Source organism: Dermacentor andersoni, chromosome 6, assembly GCF_023375885.2.
Source record: "Dermacentor andersoni chromosome 6, qqDerAnde1_hic_scaffold, whole genome shotgun sequence".
In the NCBI taxonomy this organism is placed as follows: Eukaryota; Metazoa; Arthropoda; class Arachnida; order Ixodida; family Ixodidae; genus Dermacentor; species Dermacentor andersoni.
The window spans coordinates 7299550-7324307 of record NC_092819.1 but is presented as its reverse complement, the minus strand read 5'-3'; the positions used below and the strand labels follow the sequence as shown (position 1 = coordinate 7324307).

Here is a 24758-nt window from a genome sequence, read left to right as displayed (position 1 = left end):
CGTCGGTATATTCATTCGGCGTGACCACGAATCCACGAAGTTGCTCCAGGTCGAATTACACGAGTTCTTCGGTGAGCACGTGAACGCGCGTATAGCAGTCTGCGCCGCTTCTTTAATAGCTTCTTGCAGTCCAGAGGAGAAATCTTTCTGACAAGCGTCCTTCAGTAGGTTTTTAAACACAGTCCAATATATTCTTCGTAGTTTGTTAGGTGGATGAGTGTTAGACATTCCGTAGATCTTAAGGTAAGTGGGGATGTGATCGCTCCCATGTGTCTCAGTGTCACCACTTAACGCGCGTGGCAAAGCGGCGTGATACAAAGGTCAAGTCCAGGCAGCTGCTTAGCGTCATTCAGCAGCAAGAGATTATGATTAGAGACAAATGAAGCAAGTCTTCGTCCCGCTGCATTAACTCTTGAGCATCTCCAAGTAGTGTGATGGGCATTAAAGTCCCCTGTGATAATCCAAGGATCAGGATATGCTTTTATTATGCCTTCTAGTCTTTCGAAGTCAAACGGGCGTGATGGAAATAGGCAAGCAGGTACGAGTGCAAAGGCGAGCTTTCTATTTTTGGCTGTTAAGCAGACATACTGATTGTCGACATGAGGTTGCACATACTGAACGACGTAAGTAAGCTAACGGCGAATGAGGACAAGCTTTCTACTTTCGTTGTTACTTCAGGATGTAATTGACTCGCAGCCGGATAATGTTGTCGGATTGGATCATTTCGGTTCGCAGATAACGTTGATTGGAAATCGGTTGACATGCGCAGACTGGCGAAAATCAGCAATGCGAAATCTTAGACATCTGGCACTCCACTGAATAATCGGTGTATTTCTGATCTCCTTACGAAATGAGCCGTGATTGTTAATCATGGTTCACCCGAGGGTTACAAAAAACGATGCTTTATTTCCCACGTTCCGGCCGGGGTCCGGCCTTCGCCAGGGAATGACGGAGGCCGGACCCCGGCCAACACGTAGGAAATAAAGCATTTTTTTTTCGTACGTTCGTCCTCAATACATATGCAGGGTGTCCCAGTTAACTTGGACAAAAAAAAAACAAAAAAAACAGAAGCTCTAGAGAAATCGTACCGACTGCATAGTAGCGGCAGTAGTGTGTACTTACAGCCAGTATTTCTTTCATCACGAATTATTAGTTAATTGCTTTCAATTAGTGAACTTTTTAATTATTGTTTGAATCGCAAACATATTAAAGGGACACTAAAGGTTAGTATTAAGTCAACGTGGACTGTTGAAATACCATCCTAGAAACCTCGAAACACTTGTTTCATGCGAAGAAGAGACTTATTTTAAGAGAAAATGCGTTCTGAAGCGTCCGCGTACCTCTAGCGCAGTTCAAGTCGCCCGCCCTCCGATCGAGGAGTGGTGACGTTATGGTCTCATAGTGACGTTGCGCCGTCGGTGAGTAAAACGGCGCCCGCAGACGGCGCTACGGCTTTTCTGCGCAAAACGCAAACGCGCGGCCAGAAACATAGCCAGGACAGAGCCAACAGCAGCGCGAAAGCGGAACTATGGTGGCTAGCGGAAGGGAAAGCGCGCGACGATAAGCTGGTTCTTCATTTTATGACGCCAACTTCGACGCTCGTTGCAATAGACGACCCTGACAACGACACATTGGCTCGCGATGCTGGGCTCGACTTCAGCGATTTGAGCACTGATGAACGTGACCTGCTGCTGACGGTTCGCGCTGCCGCGTCGTTGCGTAGTACTACGACGGCAACTGTATGTCATGGCTGCAAATATTCGCACATTTGTAGCTTTTCCTTCGTGAAAACCAAATGCCGCACTGACCGCCCCGTCTTCGACCTGCAGTTGTTCTTGCGCTTCGGAGAATGCAGGCAAGACCGACGGAACAGCGCTGATAATGATAAGTAACGTTGGATTCGCCGCTGCAACTGCCCTTGGCCAAGTTCCGCGGACCGTTCGCGCATCCCACGACATCACATGGACGTGGCTGCTTGTTCCAAATGCAAGTTTCGCAAGCCAGCAGAACCAGGGCAGTGCGACGCGATAACGAAACAACTGAAACTGCAAAGCGCGCGCGGCGCAGAGTCGAGCGAAAACGAAACCCTTCGATCACCCATACTACTGAAAGGGTAACGTCAAAATGTTATTTTTTCTTAGAATCGAACAGAAGTAGACAAGTAACATTTTCTTCCGTCTTATAACCTAATTAAATGATCTTTTTAATACGAGTAGTTGAGTACTAGTGACATAAATTATTATGAGGAGTGCCTGTGCCATCGGGCTAGTACCGGAATGTCGCTGGGGGGTCTCAAATCGTGCCATGCATTTACCTCAATTTCTCGGTTACTAAAGCTCTGTTCGCGATTATACTGACACCTTAGACGTTCTAGAGCATTGCTTTATCACTTTAACTTGACTTCATAGTACCCTTTACTGATCCGTTTAATTACAATGTTGCAGGGCACCTTAAATAACCTCCGAATCAAGCATTTATTTCGGGCTGAAGTGGTCCTGGTTGCTTTTTCCAATAAAAAACAAAAGCCCGCGAAATACGAAATAGATGCGCACTCGCACGCCGCTACTCAAGCGCCTACAAGCAACCATTGAAAGATATACGGCTGCATTCTCTTATCGCCGCATCGTATACAAGGCTCCGCAACGCTTATCAATGCGTCAGCGGCGTGTTCTCTTGATGCCGCGACCGTCACATAGCGTGAAGCCCTGCATCATAGAGTTTCTGACTGTAACAGTGAGAGGCTCCGAACAGTGAAAAGCCGTGTATCCATGGCTATTCGCTTGGGAGCGCTTGAGTATATAGCGGCGCGCGAGCGCGTATCTATTTCGTATTTTGGATGTATCGCGCGCTTTTGTTTTTTCTCGGAAAAAGCAACCAGACAAAGCTGAGCACTAAACAAATGCTTCATTAGGAGGTTATTGAAGGTGCCCACCAACTTTGTAATTGATGTGTTTGCGATTGAAGCAATACTTAAAGAGTTCAATAATTAAAAGTAATTAATTAGGCAATACTTCGTGATGAAAAAATACTGGCCGTAAGTACATACGAGTACGGCTACTATGCAGTCGGGATCATTTCTCTAGAGCTCTTGGGTATTCTTAAAATCTTGGTCCAAGTTAACTGGCACACCCTGTACATTATATATATATATATATATATATAGAGAGAGAGAGAGAGAGAGAGAGAGATAGAGAGAGAGAGAGAGATGGGAGTAGCTGTTCACAGAATAAGACCGACCAAATCTTATCTTAGTACTCATCCCAAGAAGCATAAATATTTTAGGGTGTTCAGGAGAAAGGATTCCACATATTACCCATGACGGGCTAAGATGAACTAGCTCTCACTGATCTCCATGCAGTCCCGTGAATCTTGTCACATACGACAGGAAGCTGCTTGGCTTCCCATAACGAAAGTTTCTGAACACCTATTGTGAACTTTGCTTTTTTTATGCGTCCGTTGTTTTTCATTTCCCTTCTTTTCTTTCACCAATCTTCCAATCGCCTAATCTCTATTGCGGACATGTTTACTTTCCCCGTGCTCTCGCCGAACACGAAAAAATTCAAAGAGGCTTCAAGGAGGCCAGTGGTTCCTAAATCGATCGTTGGGCAGATATCTTCGCATTCTAATAAAACAAGCTCCATCATTTCCCTAGCTTTCCCTAGCCCTTTTATATTTGTCCTCCAGAGGCCGCATGAGTTCTCCTTAATAAAGATGTACAAGTTCCTTGCGCGAAATTATTCTGAGCAGCCAGTTCGATGCCTCAAACGCAAAAGCGGACGGGATGCGATGCATGCGAGCGCACTAGTCGAGAGATGCAGGGGGTGCTTTCCCACGCGACCCGACCACACGGGCTACCCAATCCGCAGTCCGTGTAGCGAGCTTTTTCTTGAACTGCGTGCTCCGAAAACTTTGGCATTCGACTGTACGTTCTGAGCGAAGTCGCGCGATTATTTAACGTGCGACTTGTCTGCGAGCGCGAATGCTCGCAGCCAGAGTCTGCCCACTTGAAGTGTGGCGCCCATCGCGGCAGCAGCGCATTGTGCAGCGCACGACTTCTCCGTCCGGCCAGCGAGGTCTGGCCGATCTCGTATTGCTGGCGGATGCTGGCGCCCGGCGCGCTCCTTGTTTGCACAGCCACCCCGAACGTGGGCACGGAAGAGACGCTCACGCAAGTAGGCAAAAGACGTGTCTCAACAGCGCAGGGAGAGTGCGGAAGAATCGCCCAAGCGTGGCTCATTGTCTGTGCCCGCATGGGCGTCGCCGCTACAGGAAGCGCCTGCGACGCCACGTTCTGCTCGGTCGCGGATGCCGGAGCAAGTTGCACCCGTTCTTGTATTGCCTCGCGCGCGCACACTGCTGCGGGAAGTAATGGGGGCGAAGGAGCGCCTGCGGACACGTGGCCAGCGCGTGTTGCAGCTGCTTCCGGATTCCTATAACGCGCCATACGGGACAGAAATATGGACCCGCCTCGTATCGCTCGCTGTGATCTCGACAATGCGTGCGGGGCGCAACCGCCGCATGCGATCGTCGACGGCGGGTCTTGTGGCACGGCTTCCCGGCTTGCCCGAATTTCGGGTCGTGCACCCTCGAAGGCTTTGCCCCAAGGTTGTCGCGTGAGCAACCGGACCGAACTATGGGCTGCAGCACCCACAGGGTGCAGCACTTGGTTCATGTCCTTGTCCTTTTTCTGTAAAGGGAAAGAGGAAGAGGCGAGCCCTTAACGCTCGTCGTTCACAATCGCTAAACTGTCAAAAGGACAATTGATCGTAGTTTCGCGCACGCTTACAGCTTGACCAACATTATTCACACTAGTTAGTGAAGTCGAGCCGGCACTTCCTGTGCAGTTGTCGACATCTCTTCATCGACCTTTCTAAAAAAAAAAAAAGAAAGGAAACAGCAAAGCGTGTCCCAAATCCGCGTCAGCCTTAAGCGAATGTCAATTATAGCGGAGTCCGAAGTCTCACTCGTTCATCACTGTTTGATGCGGTCGCTGCACATTGTTGTAGCCGCCAAAGCTTGGTCTTCTTGGCAATTCACTCTGCAGGCCCATTCATCTGAAGCATTCTCCTCACCAACTGCCCCTGAATGTAACGTGCATATTTCCTTGGCACGCCATCGTCGCCATGTACGAGCCCCTACAATGCGGCATTTATACTGCAAACATTGCATTGCACTAGACTTCTGCCACATGTAAATTTCGCGGCAGCTCCGCCTCAACAACTGTGGTGTGTCATCAATGGCAACCCAACTCGCTGTTCTCCTCCATTCTGCTAGGGAATGCATCTCCGCTATAAACGATAACACAGATGACGTAAGGACATGGTTACGTGTGGCAACGCCGTCTTTTGTAGAAAATTATGCTTGATACCAATCGGCCACTGCGCGAACGAGACGTTTGAGAGTTCCGTAATATGTGCATGTATGCAAACCATCTGGGACTCATTTTCCTTGCTAGTCGCTGCGCACCGAAATTCAAGCAAATCACAGTATTTAGGCAGACAGAGTGAACAGGTGGATTGCGGGATAGGCAAAGAAATGCTATGCGTAAGTGTGTCCTCTGCTTCGCTGGCAGAAAACAATTAGAATGAGCAGGACAATTGTGCCGTCATGTCCCTTTTGTGTAAATCTCATGTTCACTGCTTTGGATATCGGCTCTTGCCGACATGTGACGACATTTGTTAGCTACGTGTGCCATGTCGAACGCTCCGTTTTCTACTTTACTTTTCCCAACGTACTTATTGAAACGGACGCTTATGGTATTGGAGCGCTTTTCTTCGTATGCGATGTTAGAGTCGGTTGCTGCTATGTCCGACGTACAGAAAAACGCACAAGAGTGATGAAATCGTTCGCGACAAACGAACAAACAAACAAGAACGGTGAGATCTGTCCTTTGTTCCGTGTACACTGCAAGGGGGCATCGTCTTCCTCGTTCTTCGTCCTTCCGACACCCACACACCCACACGCAGACACGCACATGCACACACGCCCACGCACACGCACACGCGCCCACGCACACGCGCACGCACGCACACACATGCGCACGCACACACACACGCGCGCACGCACGCACCCGCACAGGCGCACGCACCCGCGCACGCACACGCACGCACCCGCGCACGCACACGCACGCACACGCACACGCACGCACACGCGCGCACACACACGCACACGCACGCACACACATGCGCACGCACACACACACACGCGCACGCACGCACCCGCACAGGCGCACGCACCCGCGCACGCACACGCACACGCACGCACACGCGCGCACACATACGCACACGCACGCACACACATGCGCACGCACACACACACACGCGCACGCACGCACCCGCACAGGCGCACGCACCCGCGCACGCACACGCACGCACACGCACACGCGCACGCACGCACACGCGCGCACACGCACGCACACGCACGCACACACACGCACACACACACACACACACACACACACACACACACACACACACACACACACACGCACGCTCGCACACACACGCGTACGCACGCACACACACGCACACAGGTATAGGTATATATATTCTATTTTTTTTCCTTCTACGGTTTTCCCTCTCCCTTTTTATGTGCGGCGAACTGGGTCGTTGCAACAGATGCGCCGAAGACCATTCGTGTAGTGTGTCGCCCTCTCCTTCAGAGCGGTGTGCTGACGGAGGCCAGCTAGCCTCCTTGAGCGCTATAGTCTATAGTCTATAGTAGTCTATAGTCTGTGCTATAATCTATAGTAGTATTGTGCTATAGTCCCGGCTCACGGCTGACGGCCGCCCGACGACCGTCCAATTTATTCCGGTTGCTGTCAGCGTTCCGGGCACCGAGAAACGGTCGAGTCCGAGTGGCGTCTAGGGACTTTTCTGTTCGACGCACAACTGATGCGATGTGTGCAACATGGAAGGAAAGATGTCACCAAAGAGCCGTTGTTCTACATCTCTCGGAACTTTCGGCACGCATGTAGCCATAGACTGCAATAGAAATGCAGGGTAATTAATTTGGGAAGAACAAGTTTAGTGCCGGTTAAGCAAGCCGTTTGTATTTCAGAACGCTAACAACGCAGAGCGTGCGTCGACTTTTGCGTTATAGTGCGCTTTTCTTATATATGAACGACCGATTAGCTTTATCAAATTACTGCGACATGTGTCTCTTTTCTCACTCGACTATAAGGTATAATTGCAGCCATCCCATCGCGTGCACCAGGCTCGCTGTCACTGTTACACGAGTGTCCGGAATTTCATCGCATACACTTATATGTGGCATATGTCCTGGGCGCTGATTTATTCTTCTTGGCTTTGTATCGGCCAACTGTTCTTCTCTAATAAATCTTCTTGCTTTGAATATTGCCCAAGTGACAAAATTATCAGTTTCTTATTGTTACGCCAATCCTTCGTTATCACATATCCTTCGCTATCTCAATTGGACGTACCTCGTGATCGAACGGCTTGGTAATTGCGAGGTGGTCTCGAAAACCTCCGGAGAGTGAACGACGACAGTGAAGACAACACAACGGACTTAGCTGCACCGCAAGGTCGTGTCAGGTGGTCTAAGTGAGTTTTCACGGTTCCCTACGAGTGATGTGGCCCGAAGGTATCGATGCTAGAAGCAGATATGAAAACAGCATTTTCCATGCCTCTTTATTCCATCACACTTACCACAATGGCGTCTATAGAGAGACAGTTGCAAGGTGTAGCAAAACGTTAAACAATACGACAAACATAACGTTGAAAGTAACAAAACAAGAAAAGTTCGAAGGGATCACTACACGGAGAGAGAAAGGATCCGTCGGGAAAGAAAACGCCGTGACGTCAGGCGGGTCAGCTCGACGGTCGACGAGTTCCCGGTGTGCACCAGCGCCTCTTGGACACGATGGCTTTTCCCTAAGCCATATTTCAGTTTCGTGCCTCGCACGAAGTTATTAGTCACGTGATAGATCGTATCAATGCATCTTCTGATTAACGTTGTCCGAAGAACAGTTCTGCGGGGTCTGACGAGTGCATTGTGAAACGAGACTAGACGGATGGCAGTAGCACGGGGGCACCGGTGAAACGAGACTCGTGCACACGGCACCACGAACTTTTTATCGACGGTTAATTGAGGTGAGACAGTAGATGTTACGGTGCCCAGTAATGCAGGGCACAGCTGGGGCACACCGGGGGTCCCCAAGCCTGTACAAAGCTCATTTCCTGCGTCTTCTGGCTCGTTGTCCAGCGTCGCACATGGCCGCACACTGACATAGTCTGTATGTACAAGTCACGCAGCAGTACGGTACAATTCAGCGGAGCGGAGGAAACACCCTGGGCTTGCCCCTTTGAGCGCGTGCCGATCGCCTGGTCAACCAGTGACCGGGTAGAATGACACACTCCCTCTAGATGCGAGGGAATGCTGGCGATTTCGTTGCGCGGGAATGACTGCCTCTCTCGTGTCTAGCACGATTTCCGAGAGTAATCGTGTATACATCAAAGTGGAGTGCGTTTACTCGGCGTGCGTCCATCAGAATGTGATTGCGCCCCATTGAGGTTGATGTGAGACTCTCGACAAAAGAGCTAAACATGGGAGACGACAGTCATTCTTGACAACGGACTCGCTAGCCCTTGCTTTGTGCAATTAGAGGGCACGTTTCCGCCATAGAGTTTAGTGCGGAGTCTGCGGGAGGCTCGTGACCGCGCTCGCAAAACTGGACAATCGCCCCTTTACAGAGCAAAAAGCTCCAGGACACTGGTCCAGACGGGATTGGTCACTAAAGGCCTTAAGGGCTTTGCTGAAGTTGTTAAGGACATGTGCATTGTGCGACCGTCTTTGAGTGTTGTAGCGCGTAGTATCGCGTTACTGTGAGAATTTTCCGATTTACTTTTTTTTCCTCTTCTTCTTCTTTCTCCTTTTATTCCCTTTATCCCTTTTCCCCAGCACAGGGTAGCCAGCCGGTACTTACACTGGCTAACCTCCCTGTACTTCCTCCTCCTTGTCTCCCCCCCCTCCCCCCCCCCCCCCCCCCCCCCGCGGGAGGCGCGAGGCTCGACCACACCAGGAGAATATTGTCATCTGTGTGCTTAATTCTGCTTCGGACGTCCTTGTAGCTTCAGGTAATCTACTATCGCAGCTTTCTTACTCGCAATGACAAGATTAATACGAACTCCAGCAATAACTTCAATTTTTTCGAAGCTTCAATCCAAGTAGACTCTGAGGCGATAAGGAAAAAAATGGAAGGAAACTAAACAATATAGCTATTATAATCGTAGCTCTTGAAATGGCACCCAGATTTAACGATCAGTGGAAGCATTGCCCAAGTTTAGCTACATGAAGGACGACAGCGTACAATGATCAATCATCATAGAGTCAATGTGCGAAGAGTTATGAAATAAGTAACTTCTACTCAACGTTAAACATTTCACTACCGTAAACTAGCACTGTGGTGCGATCTGGCAGCAAAATGTAGATTAAAGGGCACGATGAAAGAAGCCGCAAGTACAGGCTCGACTAAGCCAATCGCCCGACAAAGCCCGACGTCAATGTAACAGTTCCCATCACTTCTATGCTGGTTTCAGCGCCAAGCTGTTTGAGCGGAACAGTATATCATGGTCGGAGCTGCGCAGCGCTTTCTTCGTCAGTGAGTTTGCGAAACGACTGCAATGGCGTGGTTTGTGAACAACGGACTCGCACTACAGGGCCGTTTGAATGCACGATGTCATCAAGGAGTGCATGAAAGCTCGTCTATCGCGTAAAAGACTCGACTGAAGATGCCGTTGATAAATGTGTAGGCGCCAGAGAGAGGTGGAAGGGGAGTAAGCAGCCCGATGAGGCGGTCTTAATCAAGAAAATGTTATGAGTACACAAATTGCCATGCGCAGAATGTTTCTTGATAAATACGACGGCGCGGCGCTGTTTCGAAATCAAGCCTTCATGACGGGCTACAATAGCTTTGTAAAAAAATTCAGCTCGATACTGTTGGGAATACTAAGTTTTCGGGTCACATTCCGCGTCAGCTTCGGCCAGCTTTGGGCAGCAGCAAACGCGTGTTCTATTGTGCAACTGACAGGTCTCGCCAAAACGAGAAAACAAAAAACAAACTTAAAGCGACCAACGCCGCGCGAAAGACAGGACGATTCGAACAGTCGCAACTACAAACAGCGCGACATGGACAAAATAAATACAGGGTCGCTGTTTTGGCCCCGATGACGGCATTAGCGAGCGGCAGTTCAAACCGTCCTGTTGTAGTTATCTTAGAGCTTCCCTTGAGAAAAAAAGCAATAAAAAAGCGCTATCATGACGGGCTTCATTTTTTGTCCTTGTAGCCGGGCCGAGCGTGAGGCGTGTATGCCTGGGCGGACGAAGCGGCGCCGTATCCCCCAGGGCCCCCGGCTGCGTATCCACCGGCGCGCGCTCCTTGACCGGCGGCAGTCAGAGCAGCCGCGTATGGAGCCGCCTGTAGCCTGAGCGTCGAACCGGAGGCATAGTGGACGCCGGGCGCTCCCTGTCCGGCCAGCTGGGCACCGCCGTAAGCCGCTGCGGTGGGGCTGTACGAGACTCCTTGAGAAGCTCCCGCGGCGTAGCCTTGAAGAGCCGCGCCAGCTCCCGCGCCGTAGCCTTGGTAGGCCGCACCAGCGAGAGGTCCGCCGCCATAAGACTGCAGGCCGCCCGCCGACGAACTGCCTCCGTATCCTTGGAGGGCAGCTCCGGTGATGACTCCTCCAGGGCCTGTCTGCAGAGCGACGCCCCGAGGAGCGCCTGCCGCGCTGCCGCCGCCGTTGTAGCCTCCCGCCGCTGCGCCACCGCCGTAACCAGCTGCCGCCGCGCCACCGTTGTAGCCGCCCTGAAGAGCGGAGGCGGCACCGCTAGCACCGGCACCGTAACCCTGACCGGCACCGGGTGGAGGGGCAAAGACTTGCGCCGGACCAAAGATATGTGCCCCATACTTGGGGCCGGATACCGTGACGCCGGCCGAGGGCACGCCGCCGTATCCAGCGTGTGGCTGGTAGCCTCCCGCGTCGCTGGCGGAGGCGCCAGGGGCTCCTCCGCCGCCATAGGCGAAAGCTAAGGCCTGTCCGCTGCCGTGAACGCCGGGGCTGTAGGCCGGCTGCTGCTGCTGCTGCGCTTCGTACGACTGCTGAGGCGCGGCATAAGACTGCTGCGGTGCCGCTGCGAAAAGGTGCTGGGGCAGAGCGAAGCCCTGCGTGCCCTGCGGCGCACCGTACGCCTGGGCCTGCGGCGCACCGTAGGCCTGGGCCTGCGGCGCAGCGTACGCCTGGGCCTGCGGCGCAGCATACGCCTGTGCCTGCGGTGCGGCGTATGCCTGGGCCTGAGGCGCCGTGTATGCCTGGGCCTGGGGAGAGGCGTGCTGCCGCTGTCGTTCAGCGTTCAGCACTTGCTGTACGGCTGCCAGGGCAGCGTTCTGGTCCGTATTCAGTGCCCCGCCTTGCTGGGGCGCCGCAGCGCCATACCCAGAGCTGCCAAACGCAGCCAGTGAGTTGCCGCCTCCGTAGCCTGGCACCTGCGGTGCGGCCGCGTACTGAACTTCCGGAGCGGGCGCACCTCCGTACTGTGCAAGGCCGCCGACTCCGGCGTACTGGGCAGCTCCACCGGCGTACTGGGCAGCTCCACCGGCGTACTGGGCAGCTCCACCGGCGTACTGGGCAGCTCCACCGCCGTACTGGGCAGCTCCACCCGCGTACTGGGCAGCTCCACCCGCGTACTGGGCAGCTCCACCGCCGTACTGGGCAGCTCCACCGGCGTACTGGGCAGCTCCACCACCGTACTGAGGAGCTCCTCCGGAGTACTGTGGCGCTCCTCCGGAGTACTGTGGCGCTCCACCGGCGTAATGGGGTGCAACGCCGGCGTACTGGGCAGCTCCGGCGCCACCGGCTTGGGCTCCTGCAGGGAAGGCAGAAGGCACGAACTGTTGTAGTCTGGCGTCTGGCTGACCGGGATTATAGGCAGGGCTGAAAGCAGCAGCCTGGCCAACGGCTGGACCTGCAAGAGAACATCGTGCTTATCTCTTTCTCGCGCACACCAGGCTGCTTCGGCAACATGCCCTTCCTTTCCGTTTGTTTCACGCTGCGCTGGTTTTAACATTGCATCTGTATAACAACACGGGATTACATACGAGCAGGCACACAGCTTTAGCAAAAAGTTTCGACGCCATAATTTGGATGGCATGGAGCTGCTGCTAGACCACAGGATGAGGCTACTTGGCACATCCAAAGCTTAAGAGGAAGCTTTAGCTCGAGGGTTCCTATCTAAATGCACCGGAAAGGCGAAATAATTTTTCTCGGCAGCGACTGCACCAAATTTGATGAAGTTTGTTGCACTTAAAATAAAAAGGCAGTCTAGTTACTGCCGATAACGAATGATTTGTTTAGGCGATCTGTTATTTACTGAAAATTGCTGAATATCGCAAATTTTATGAAAACGATACTATCATGTTTGCAACCTTGGAACTCAACTATAAAAAACGACATCACAATTCTGTAAATTGCATCTAATAGTAAATGTAAAAGGGACAAAATTGATGTGTTATTCAAAGCTCTTAAATTGACCACTGATATGTGAGTAAGACGTTTCCAAAACCCTTGTAAGAAAGAAGGAAGGAAATCAACTTTATTCAATGTCCTGCAGGCCACGAGAGCTTTGGGCTCTACCCATGTAAGCAGTGCAACAAACTGACGTCATATATGAATCGATATATCAAATTTGTCCGCTTTGATGCACTAACGAATGCAGCTTACAGAACTGCGATATCTTCTTTTTTTTGTACAGAGTTACGAACTTCTAAACTAAAATAGTAATACATTATGGGGTTTTACATGCCAGAACCACGATCTTTTTATGAGGCACGCAGTAGTGGTGGACTCCGGAATAATTTGGACCACCTGGGGTTCTTCACGTGCATCTAAATTTAAGTACACGGGTGTCTTCGCATTTCGCCCCCATCGAAATGCGGCCGCCGTGGCTGGGATACGATCCCGCGACCTCGTGCTTAGCAGCCCAACACCATAGCCACCAAGCAAACACGGCGGCTAACTTGTAAACTTCTTGCTTCTACTATTTTCAAACGTACGAATTTTTGAAAATGCATTTTAAAATATTCAGGCCTTGAATCAATACTTAGTTTACAACAATCACTATAATTGAACTTTCTCTCCCAAATGCAACAAATTTTATTAAAGTCCGCCCAGTGGTTATCCGAGCAAAGCGTTTCAGCATTAGTAACCTTAATAACGCTAGTAATGTGCTAACGCTATAAACTATCACTCTTGAGTCTCGAAGTGCCGAAAGTTCAGTAAAAGAACCTCGCTGGGGCAAACAGCGACAGCTCTTGTCACTCGGGCATGCAGTGGCATTGGACCGTTCTGGAAACGATGTCCGTATTCTCGCGCTACTTGCGGCTCAATTGCGTGCAAAAAAATCGCAGTTTCGCCCGAAAGACGAGACATTAATTGCGATAGCAAATTATTAGACAGCTGTATGCCTTACGGTTAGTAGCTTTATCGGCTGTATAAGCTGCTGTGAGCTTACTAACTTTACAAGCGCGGTGCCACGCGCGCACAGGGAAACGTGAGCGCATCTCGCTCGATGAGCGCGGAAATTCGCTGCCAGAACGCGACGAAGAGCGGCCAGCAGCGGCGAACGAATTCTTCGTGCTGCCTCTCGCTTCAACGCGAACCATGCACCCCCGGGAACAACGCCATCAGTCCTCTCGGCCAGCCTTCGAGCCTACCGCCCAAGGCCGCCGCGGCCGCAGTAGAAGGAAAGGGCTTCACCGAGCGTGAAAGAAGACACACGCAAAATTGCCGCGCCACTGGCTGCTTGAGGCATTTTGCGTGTATTCGCGGGCTTCTTTCACGCCCGGAAAAACACTTTCATGTAGCGTGTATCGACCATCATAAAGATGTATCGGGAGTTTTTATGTTGCTCTACAATTTTCTTTTACACTTTTACAGTGAAGCTGTTAAGAGCTACTTTCCCCATCATCCGGTCCGCGTGTAGAAAAAAATATCCCGAAGATCGTGCAATGCCGGGCCGACCCGCGGCGGTGGTGACGCAGGTGTTAAACATACGTGAGCCGATCCAGAAGATAGTGCAATGCGAGGCCGACCCGCGGCAGAGGTGCAGTTCGCCACTAAGGGGGCCCACATACACAGTTTCGCTGGTCATCCATCTTCCCAGAGTGGAGGGGCACTGCATTTTTTTTCATATAACTATAATACTTGAGAAGTGATTGAATAATTAATTAAGATTAATTATGCAATTAGGCCGAATGCAGAAAATAATCTGGGTACCTCCAAGCGACAGCATAGAACATTACTTTGGTTCTGTACAGCTGCGTGGCATTTGCACATATTTTAAATCTTGCATGGTGCATGATAGTTGCGACACCCTGTATGTACGTGCAACATTGTGCTTCCACCTGATTTTGGCACAGCGTGCGAACATAGACATGCGTGCACAGACATAAAAGAGTTCATGAGAGTAAAGTTGCAACCTGAATAAGATTGCACGTTGCATAGACGAAGAGGGTCTTCTGAAACGCTTGTCGAACCAGTTCAGAACGGCTTATTTAATAAGTTTCGCTTCGGACTCGGTTACAAGGTGACAGAATAATAACAGCACGATCCGGCTCCAGCGCAGCTGAAAATAACGGTTCAGCTCCAGTTTTCGGTTGAATTCCGGTTCGGTTCGACACCCAGCTCAGGAAGTTGTCCGGATTGTGCTCGTCTGATTTTGTAGAGTGATTATGGGGAAATTTATCGATATTATGCTTACTGTGATGTACATGTTTACTTCAGCGGGGAGGAAACGAGCGGCGAATTCTCGGAGGCCATGATACACACGCACGGCGTTATACGCGCCGTACTATATATGCGCCATGCCCCACTCAGTGTCCCACGGATGTCTTTGCAAAAGCGGCGGCTTCAGAAAAGTGCCTCATTTTTTTATCACACTAAGCTTCAATTTTCCTCCTTGGCCTCGTTTAAAATGCTAAGCACGTTAGCTCATAACAGACTCTTAGTATCATGTAGTACAATCTTGGCCAGATCGTTTTTTATTGAACACCCATCGCATAACGTATAAAGTATAATTTCATGGTTTCATTAGAGCGGCGCCGCTGCAAAGGATCTCTCACTGCGAAGTATGTATTCAGTTGCATTATGCAAACCAGACTTGCGACGTTACTTCTCGGGAAAAGCTTAAGACAGCGGGCTTTCTTTCTTTACGAGAGTGAAGAAGGCGACGACGGTGATGCGCTTTGTGAGTATGCTCCGCGCATCGGCGTAGCGGGAAGTGTCACCTGGAAGAACTTGACAGCATGGTGTCGCGTTAAATGCACCACGTACCGTACTGCCCCTGCTGTCCTGTGTATTGCGCAGGCTGGTGCTGGGCAACTTGCTGCAGCTCGGCGCCTCCGGCCCCGGCGTGCTTTTTGGCGGCCGGGTCCTGGAACTGCTGGCTGAAGGTGATGTGCGAGTAAGGCTTCACGCCGCCCGACGCAGTCTTGGCGTTCGGCTCGCCGCTGCTCACGGAGAAGGAGAAGCCGTCCTTCTCCTGGTTGAAGTCGACCTTGGTGTTTCCGTCGGGGCCGATCTTCTGCCGGTAGGACGGTGACAGCACGCCCAGGCCGATGGAGAAGCTGTCGTCGTCCTTGTCATCGCCGGCCGACGCGGCGCCCAGCATCAGCGCCAACACCAACTGCAGCAAAGAGCAGAGTGAGCTTATTGCAGGTTTTGACTTCAGGTTGGGGAACGCTATTTTGCAGGGGATAACCTGCTTTTGCGAAGCCCCCCTGGTCCTTCGAGACCGTCGGTTAACAGCTAAGCGATCAGACACAGGCGTGCACGCGAAGAAGGCAGACGGGTACAGCTAATACAGTTGAACTTCTATTATTGAACAAAGATATCACAAATTATTTGATATAACGAAGTAAATGTAACATTTGGTGGGCGTTGCTTTATTCAGCCTTTTCGCGGAGCAGTTTGCTCTAGAGAAACTAGATGGCGCTTTCGGCGGCATGCCGCACGTAGCCTCAGCGACAGCGCACGAATACGAAACCACTACCGCTTTCCCCTTTTCTGTGGGATAAGCTGTCGGAAATGCAACTGAGTTTTCGCTAATGCACTGTGATTCAACCGTGCTGGATTGAATCGTGTGGATTGAAGACGTGTGCAGGAGTTGGTTGCAAAAATAGTGACTGGCATACTAAGGAATGGAATACGTCGGTGTGGCAAATTTCGCAGATCGCTGCTGCAACTGTCCGTATGTGTTACTGGCACTTCTAGATATACGACTTTCCTCGAGGATACCGAAATTTGCTCATCCGCCTGCGTTGTATCGCTAACCTTCAAAGGAAGTGCTTCGGCCCCGGAACGTCGGCAAGAGTGAGTACCGCTCGTTCAACAAAGGGAGTAGCGCCGTGTCCTGTCAGAGTAAGTTTCGCGCACAGTATCAGCACACATCTACCCCAACTGGCATGAGAACTTACGCCCACTCTATCGCCAACTGTCAGTGAGTAAATCGGTGCACACTTGAATATATACGCACCATACACGCGCAATAAATGACGGACTACACCGATAGCGCATGAGCGGTCGAAGCTACAAGGTATTACAACGTACAAAACAGTTGCGTTTCCAGCCTTGCGCGCAGCAAGAACAAATCTATCGGAACTGAGCACACTCGCGAGCGATTAGGCAGAAAATAATGATATAGTGGCCGCAGCGAAGAAATTTACTGCGTCAGAAATGTGACAAGCCGCTACTTCAAAATATTTGCTAACTAAATAACGAAGAACAAAACACAATAATCCTGATTCAATTCATGAACGGAAAGTTTTGGATAGCTTTGAATACACATTTAGGCCCGCTTTTAGAACAAGCGCCATTTGCGCTGCTCGCGCCGTTTGGACATATAGCTTAATGAGCTCCGAAAGCGCTTTTGCATGTTGCCAGCTGTGGCAAAAGCTTCGTGTCGTCCACCCATTCACCGTCTACGATCTCTCCCGAAACAGAGAAGAGAGAATCAACTTTTATTTGGCAAACAAGTAGGAAATTTTCCTCGGATCAGTGGGGCCCTTAGTCCAGGGCTCCATTGCCATGCGCTATACTCCGCGAGCCCACTGGATCAGCCGTTGCTGTTCGTGCCGGCTTGTGCTGAGCAGTGCAGACTCCCAAGAGGAAAGGGTAGGGACTGGGTATGGCAGAACCCCCGAAGGGTTAGGGCATTCCCATGTGGAGTGATACACCGTGGGTTATGCCCCACAGTAAGGACAATAGGGAGGGTATAGGGTGAGATGAAAAATAAGAGGTTTGCTAAGCTGCGCCAGTGACCCATTGTAAACACAGAGGCAACGCAGGCAGTTGAGGCAAGCAATGGACACGTCACCCTGTAATCGAACATGGCAGTGCCCACGGGATCGCCGCGAGGATTAACGGCAATAACCGTATACCGGACCCTACACCTGTGTTTAGGGCATGAACCTTGCGTACGATTCGCCAAACATAGCGGCCATGAACAAAGTTGCCGCCATGTCAGCTGGCACGAAACCGCAACTTTGGGTGCGGACTCCCGAAGAAGCGTCAGTTACGTAGGACGCATGACCTAGCGTCCTGAGCAATACGGCCGACGGAGTGGACAAGCCTTAGCGGGAAGCTCGCCGCCAGTGTGTTCGCAGTCGTTGTCCTCATCGGCGATCGTGCGTGAGATTACACGCACGGGCTAGACTGACCGCTGTAGTTGCGTAGTACGGATCAACGCGCGGGCCCGTCCGTGTCCCAAAATCTGTCGGTGGCGTGCATGTTCTGGCCAGCGGCTTGGCTTGCACAGTGGCTTGATTGAAGCGCAGTCGGCATCACTACGTGCCGACCGGACCGATAACACCGTTCGCACGGTTGCGTATTCGCGGCGGGGCGTGTACGTAATGTATTGTTCTTTCCGTGCCGCGTATGGGCACTGCAAGTTGTCGATGGGTCATACATAATCCGCAGGAGACTGCTTGCTGTTCCGTCAGAGGCACACTGCCTGCGTTTCGTTCGCATATATCTGATCCCGATTACCTTCCTATTACACCTGCGCGTATACTTACGATAAAAAATGTATATAACGTAGGTTTCTTTTTCCGTGTCCCATGGGACTTCGTTATAACGAGGTACGACTGTATCCTGGTTGTTGAGATCAAAAGGAAGAGATGGATTTCGGAACGTCGAGTAATGCTTAGATCAGAGCTATATTTCAGCGCAGACAGTACAAAAAAAAAAAAAAGAAGGGCAGAGCGCTCACTATCAACTAATAATCATTTTGTCCAGGCGCCGCCGCGGTGGCTTAGCGGCTATGGTGTTGCGCTTCTAAGCAAAAACCGCTAACGCGTTCATTTTAAGAAACAAGCTGTCACCCCCTCCGCTGCTTATGCTAAGCCTGTGAGATTCCGCTGTTTTGCGGATCTTGATTTGCGATGCACTGCAGGTCTTGTAATGTCTTCGGCGACAGTTTAGTGCGCAGCGCAGCGCTGTGTGTGGGTTTGCCAGTGTTTGCTCTTACCACCATTTCTCCTATTTTCGTGTCCCCCCCCCTTTCCCGTGGAAAGAAAGAAAAAAAAACACTTGCGTCCGCCTGACTCCTTTTTTTTTTTTCACAGCGCGCAAGCACCTATTCGGTTTAAACTGCCATGAAAACGGAAAACAGTCATGCATTATAGCAGCGCCGACAATGCTGCCGTTGGGGAACCTGAACATCACGTCACATGATAGAACCCGTTTTAAGAGCGTCCTATCTATCTCGCTGCCGACGTTCATGATGCTGGTTCATTGGCATTCCCTTCGAAATGGGGTGCTGACAAGTAGTCATGCTTGAGCTAATCGGGTAGTCTATACACATGCCCATCAGTCTAGCATTTTGCCTCTCTCTCCTTAATCTTTCCTCGTTTCCTTAGAACTTCTACATATACCTTATACAATTACATACGCCTGTAACGGATCTGGTCCTATCAATCTCCTCCTTGCTCTTTTTCCACCTCAACTATACTCTAAACATGTGGTTTATTTCGACTGCTGAACAGTAAAAACTTCCACCCGCTTCCAATCACAGTGCTTCCTGGTTGTCTATTTACACTTTCAATTACCCTGTCCTCAATAAGAAGCCCAAAGACAATCTATGTCCCACACATTCAGGAAACATATGATGGTCGTTTGAGTGAACATACAGTACTAGAACACCGTCCCCATCGATCATTGGCTTAGAAGGCAGTGAAGGCACTTTTGGGATTTCTGAGAACGTCTGGTTTGTACGAGCGGCTTTGACTCTAATACTGTCCGTGTACATCTCTATTGCCTCTCTCTCTTTTTCTCCCTCTCTCCTCTTTATCTTCCCCTTCTCCCTTCCCCCAGCGTAGGGCAGTGAACCGGACTCTTGAATCGTTAACATCCCTGCTTTCCTTATATCCTTCCCTCTCTCTCTGTACTTGGTTGCCAATTTCCTTGACCTCTTCCTCCATTCTGTGCCCACGGTATTGAGGTACAGCTATTCGTACACTTAAATACCCATTTATTTTCGTCTATGTTCCTGAACCTTTCTTCAAAACTAATTTTGCTCTGCGCTTCTCTGACTTCAAAATTGGCCCAACCCTTGTCACCCTGCACTGTGGTTTCTTTTGTGGTTTCACCGTGGGCTCCCAAAACCAAACGGTTCACTGATCTTTGGTTAATTTCCCGCCCCGAAAAGATGTCTGATTTTAAGCACAGCGATAAGATGTCTTTCTTTCTTTATTCAATACTGCAAACCTTGTACAGGTCCAAGCACGGTGGGTTAAATGGCAACAAAACAATAAAGAATATAAAAAAGTTAAAAAAACAACATCAAAGTGTGGCGGAAGACAATAAAGAATCATTCCAGTCGGTTACAGTGCGAGGGAAAAATGAAAACTTGAATAAATCTGTTCGCGCACAACACGGCTCATAATATGTCTCATAAAGGCTGGCCAGTCTTTCTGAGGCACTTTGTCCCTGTTTATAACCCTTACACCACAGTATGCTGCTTCATCTGTCAGCCCCCTTCTTGATTTTGGAAACAAAGTGTGGCATTTGAAAATGCTAGAGCTGGCACCATTACTCCTTTCCAAATTCCTTGCACGACCTCATATAGTAGCCCTAAAGTGTTTTATTTAAGTCCCCCGGATCTTCGAAAAGTAGCGAATGGCTTTGATCTCACCAATGAGCTACGCGATTGGACGATAACGTTAGTGCGCCCCTGGTGTGCGTCTGGAGCAGCTAGCAGGCCATGTGCGTTTAGAGTGCATCGTTTCCCGTAATCAGCTAATCGGCAACCATCGGATCATCGCTTCCACGATCGCAAAGGTACATATAATCGCCCCGTGACGCTCCGTCCTTTCGGAGTCGCCTTGCTGTGAACCGCCTGTTCACGCAAAGCAAAAGAAAGGAGCGAAAGGCTCTGAAAAATAAGCCGAACTCTCGAGCTGGCCACCGAATGCCACACGGCCACTTAATGTAACACAGCACCTATCGGGTGCGCGCTTTTTAAATCTTTTTCTCTTACGACAAACTACGAGGCGCTGCCGGCAGTTGTCGCTACCTTTAGAAGATCCAGATAGCAAACCTGATTAAACCATGCAGGCAGGCTAGGTGACTATTTGTCACCGCCTCGTTTCAAAGGGAATGCGAATAAATCATCATCATCATCATCATCATCGTCATCACCACCACCACCACCACCACCACCACCAAGGGCTTTAGCTACATTGCTTACGCAGCGCCATCTACTAGCTGCCTGCTTTCATCGCCGCACTGCATGGCTGCGAATGCCCTATTTTGTGTGCCAGCTATAGGTGTGGCAGCATTAGCTGATGCTTCCCTTTGCGCTTGCACGATCTACCTAGTATGAAGCGACGTCTTACACGTTGAAAATTATTCTGTGAGACGTACTGAAACTGGACATGCCCGGAGTTTCTGCTGCTGGTGAGGCGGACGGGGCACCAAGTGCGATGCGTGCACGCGTTTGATCCTACAATCGGTCTCGGAGGTGAGTTTTGCATATTTATAAATTCCTCTCCCAATCTGCCCTTGCTGCAACGCTCTACCTTAGTTCGCCTATGCTGTGGTTTAGCTGCAGCGAGTAGTCTAGGGACACGGGAAACTGTTGCGACTGCGTGGGTGCGGTCTACTTCGACAAGCGTTCATATTATGTTACTTTTTATGCATTGCGTGACTACCCCAACGGACAGTATCTAAAGCGAAGCTTTCCTTGGCTCTTCCTACGACTTTACCGCTGCTGCTGTCACACACAGGTCGGCACTCTCATCTTTGCTGCCATATACTTTTGAACGTTGTCATATAGTCGTGGTCGTTGCGTCGTTGTCATTCTGTCGTAGTGATTTCACTATCGTCATTTCAGTGTCGTCATACCCACGGCTTTAAATTTGAAACAGTGAGCTAAGCGCGGAAAAATGCTCTGGGAGGGCTGCATCGGCACCACGCCGTCGTCGACGCACAGTCGTTGTCATTCTTGCGACGTCATACCCTTGAATGATGCTATGCGCACTGCACCCCTACCGGGAATGGCTGGGGGCATGCCGATGCACCGCCATCGGGGCGGTTCTCGAATTGGTGAAACTTATGTCTTTGTAGCACGCGTTAGCACGGAGATGAAGGTTGGTGTAAGGTTAGGTTAGGTTAGATTAAAGACAAGTTGGGGATAATTCGGTTAGAACGAAATATTACTCAAGCTCCCGGATGGGATGCGCGAATTATAAAGGTCTAAACCAGACTCGGAATTCCCGGCGAGTGTACATTTCGACTGGCAAACTACTGTGCGGCTGAAATGACGAGCCTTTATGCACGGCACGTGGCCGCATTACCGTGCGACACCTGTGTGTCGTGCACTCCGCCGGCAGGGGCGCACTGCGTCGTGCGCGCAGCATCATCCTTGTCGTCCCTGCTGGCCGTTGGCTACAGCTTTGCAGGATTGGCCGGTAAAGCATGTATTGCAAACGAACACAGGATATAGTGAGAATCGAGACAGCCCGTGGCGGCGAGTGGTCACGTAAGCGCGGACGGGAGCTTTAACGCCAACACGTTGTCATTGTCGTGCCCTCATTGTAATTTCATCGCCTCGATACCTTTGTAATCATTCCTTAGTTGTCATACCATCGTCATCCTTCCTCCGTCTTTTCTCTGTCGCTGCCACTGCGTTGACATATAGTTGTACTCACGCCATCATCTTCATTACGTCGTCGTCATACAGTCATCGTCATGCCGTCATCAGACCATCGTTAATTAACATAGAAAGCTGCGGTTTTACGTGCCATAGGTGCGCCTAAATCTAGGTACGCGGACATTTTTGCATTCCGCCCCTATCGAAATGCGGATCGAACCTGTGATCAGCAGCGGGCTACCGTGGCTGGTGATCGGCCATCGCCGTCGTCACACCACTGGCGTCATTCTAGCATCGAGTTGTCGTCCCGCCGTCGCTGTCTCTCCATCGTCGTCATCCCATGGTCGTCATGCCGTCGTCGTCACATCGGCGTCCTGCAGTTCTATTCACGCCGTCATTGTTGCGCATCGTTGTCATTTTGTTGTAGTAATTCCAGTGTCGTCAAATCATTGCCATGCCGATGTCGTCATTGCGTGGTCGCCGCACAGCCATCGTCGTCGTGGTAGTTCCATCGTCGACATGCATGTCATGTGCACAACAGAGCGCAACAACTTTATGTCGGGAGAGCTGGTTCCCAGTGAAAATGTATCCAACTGGGTCGCGTGGTTTGTACTTGCACTTGGCCGCTGAGCAGGAACAGCGTTCTTCACAAGCATCAGTGAAAGCTTCGCTTAAACAGAGTCCCACAGCGCATGCGATCCGCAAAATATATTTTATACTCGCGCTAGCGATCTACAGATGCCGCTGCTTTTGGGCGGGTGCTTAGCAATGCATATATATATGTGTGTGTGTGTGTTTGTGTGTGTGTGTGTGTGTGTGTGTGTGTTTGTGTGTGTTTGTGGAGCATAGAATCAGAGGATCCGGCAGAGAAATAGTTCAAAAAATAGAAGCACGTAGAAAAAATAACAGGAGTTGACTGACGTTTCGGCCAGGGTCCGGCCTTCATGCACAGTTCATCTTGATGAAGGCCGGACCCCAGCTGAAGAGGAACCTGGCCGCACCCCGGCCAGGTTCCTCTGAACTTTAGCAACAGGCTGAGGCGAGTAGTGTGGAACACTTCTCAACTCTACGCCAATCGTAAAAACTTACATCCTCACTTAAATGTCCAATGACCTGGATGGTTATGCCAGTTGTGAAAGGGAAAAAAGAAAAGGAGACGACCAATGAAACGCAAGAAAGAAAGGGTAAGCACACTCGAGCTATTCCTCTGGCTCTGAACTCACTCCTTGCGGCAGCAGCAGGCTTTCGCAACACACTTGGCCGCCTTACCAAGAGGAACTACTTGCAAATGCACGCAATGCCGTCATCCTTCGCTACAGTATTGCCTGTAGTGAACTTCGAAACATACGCACAGACTCCACGGGCATCACTGTCAGACTTTTTAGCGCGCAGCATCCTGCACAAGTTACCAGCCGCTACTGCTGCTCGCTGAGCAGTGGTTGGCGAATCGCATGAATGCTAATTCCAGAGATAGTGGAGAAGTTTGGGCTTGCTTTGATCGGTGGCGAGGGTGAATCTGAAGCCTTGAGACGACGGCCGTCGTTGTCGACAAAGCGGAAGAGACGGACACTGCAAACCCATTTTCGAGTTCCGCTGATGCAGTACAATATCGAGGGCTTGGCGCCATGGCTGTTCTAAACTCAGGCTGTTTGAGATCTTACATAGACGGCTGCGACGGTGTAGTGAAATGAATCTCCATACAGTCGGTCATATTTTCTTTGATATCACTGCGTTATGTGGCAATGTGCGGCACAAGATGACTGTGTGTCAGTTGGCAGTTTCTTTTTTTTTCTTTTGGTGCGTTAGCAGTGGGAGTGTCAAAGTGGACAAAAAGGGAATGTGTGTGAAGTCGGTCACGTGGTACAAGTAGAGAGGGGATGGGAGAGATTGGAAGAGCGCGTGGAAGTTGCAGAGTGGTTTGGAAAACGTCCGAATAAACAGTTCATGTCTTTCCATGTATCAAGTATTAGTGCTGTTCAGCTTACTGCGGATGCCCACGAAAAAAAAAAGACACACACACACACACACACACACACACACACACACACACACCACGGGACATGCCCGCTTGCGCGTCGTGATTGCACTGCTCCCACGCGTTCCACGTACAAACGAACCAATAGCATTTAGCCAGGTGTGCTGCAGCTGCGTCTGCCCATCGCTAACACGAACCGCCGCGAGGGAAGCACATCACTGGCGTAAATTGCACAGTGAACGCCTTACTCACTGCCCTGTCGCCTTTTAAGGAGCAGCACACCTGGCGAGATGCTTTGTTCATTTGTACGCGTAGAATTTGGGAGCGCTGCAATCACGGCGCGCAAGCGGCTATGTCACGCGGTTTTTTTGTGTATTTCGCGGGCACACGCACACACACACGCACACACGCACGCACGCACGCACACACACACACACACACACACACACACACACACACACACACACACACACACACACACACACACACACACACACACACACACACACACACACACACACATATATATATATATATATATATATATATATATATATATATATATATATATAATATCATCAGCCTGGTTACGCCCACTGCACTGCAGAGCAAAGGCTTCTCC

General features: G+C 50.5%; 1 protein-coding gene across 1 annotated transcript in view; it reads right to left on the bottom strand.

Annotated features, from left to right (window-relative positions):
• Nucleotides 1–10271: 10271 nt before the first annotated feature.
• The window catches only part of LOC126521626 (uncharacterized), a 38040-nt gene continuing 23553 nt past the window's right edge, over nucleotides 10272–24758 (bottom strand). The window contains exons 2-3 of the mRNA XM_050170320.3: nucleotides 15345–15696; nucleotides 10272–11880 (exon numbers count right to left, since the gene is read on the bottom strand). Of these exons, the coding sequence (XP_050026277.1) occupies nucleotides 10286–11880; nucleotides 15345–15696 (1947 nt within the window). The 3' untranslated portion in view covers nucleotides 10272–10285. The remainder of the gene's footprint in view (nucleotides 11881–15344; nucleotides 15697–24758) is intronic.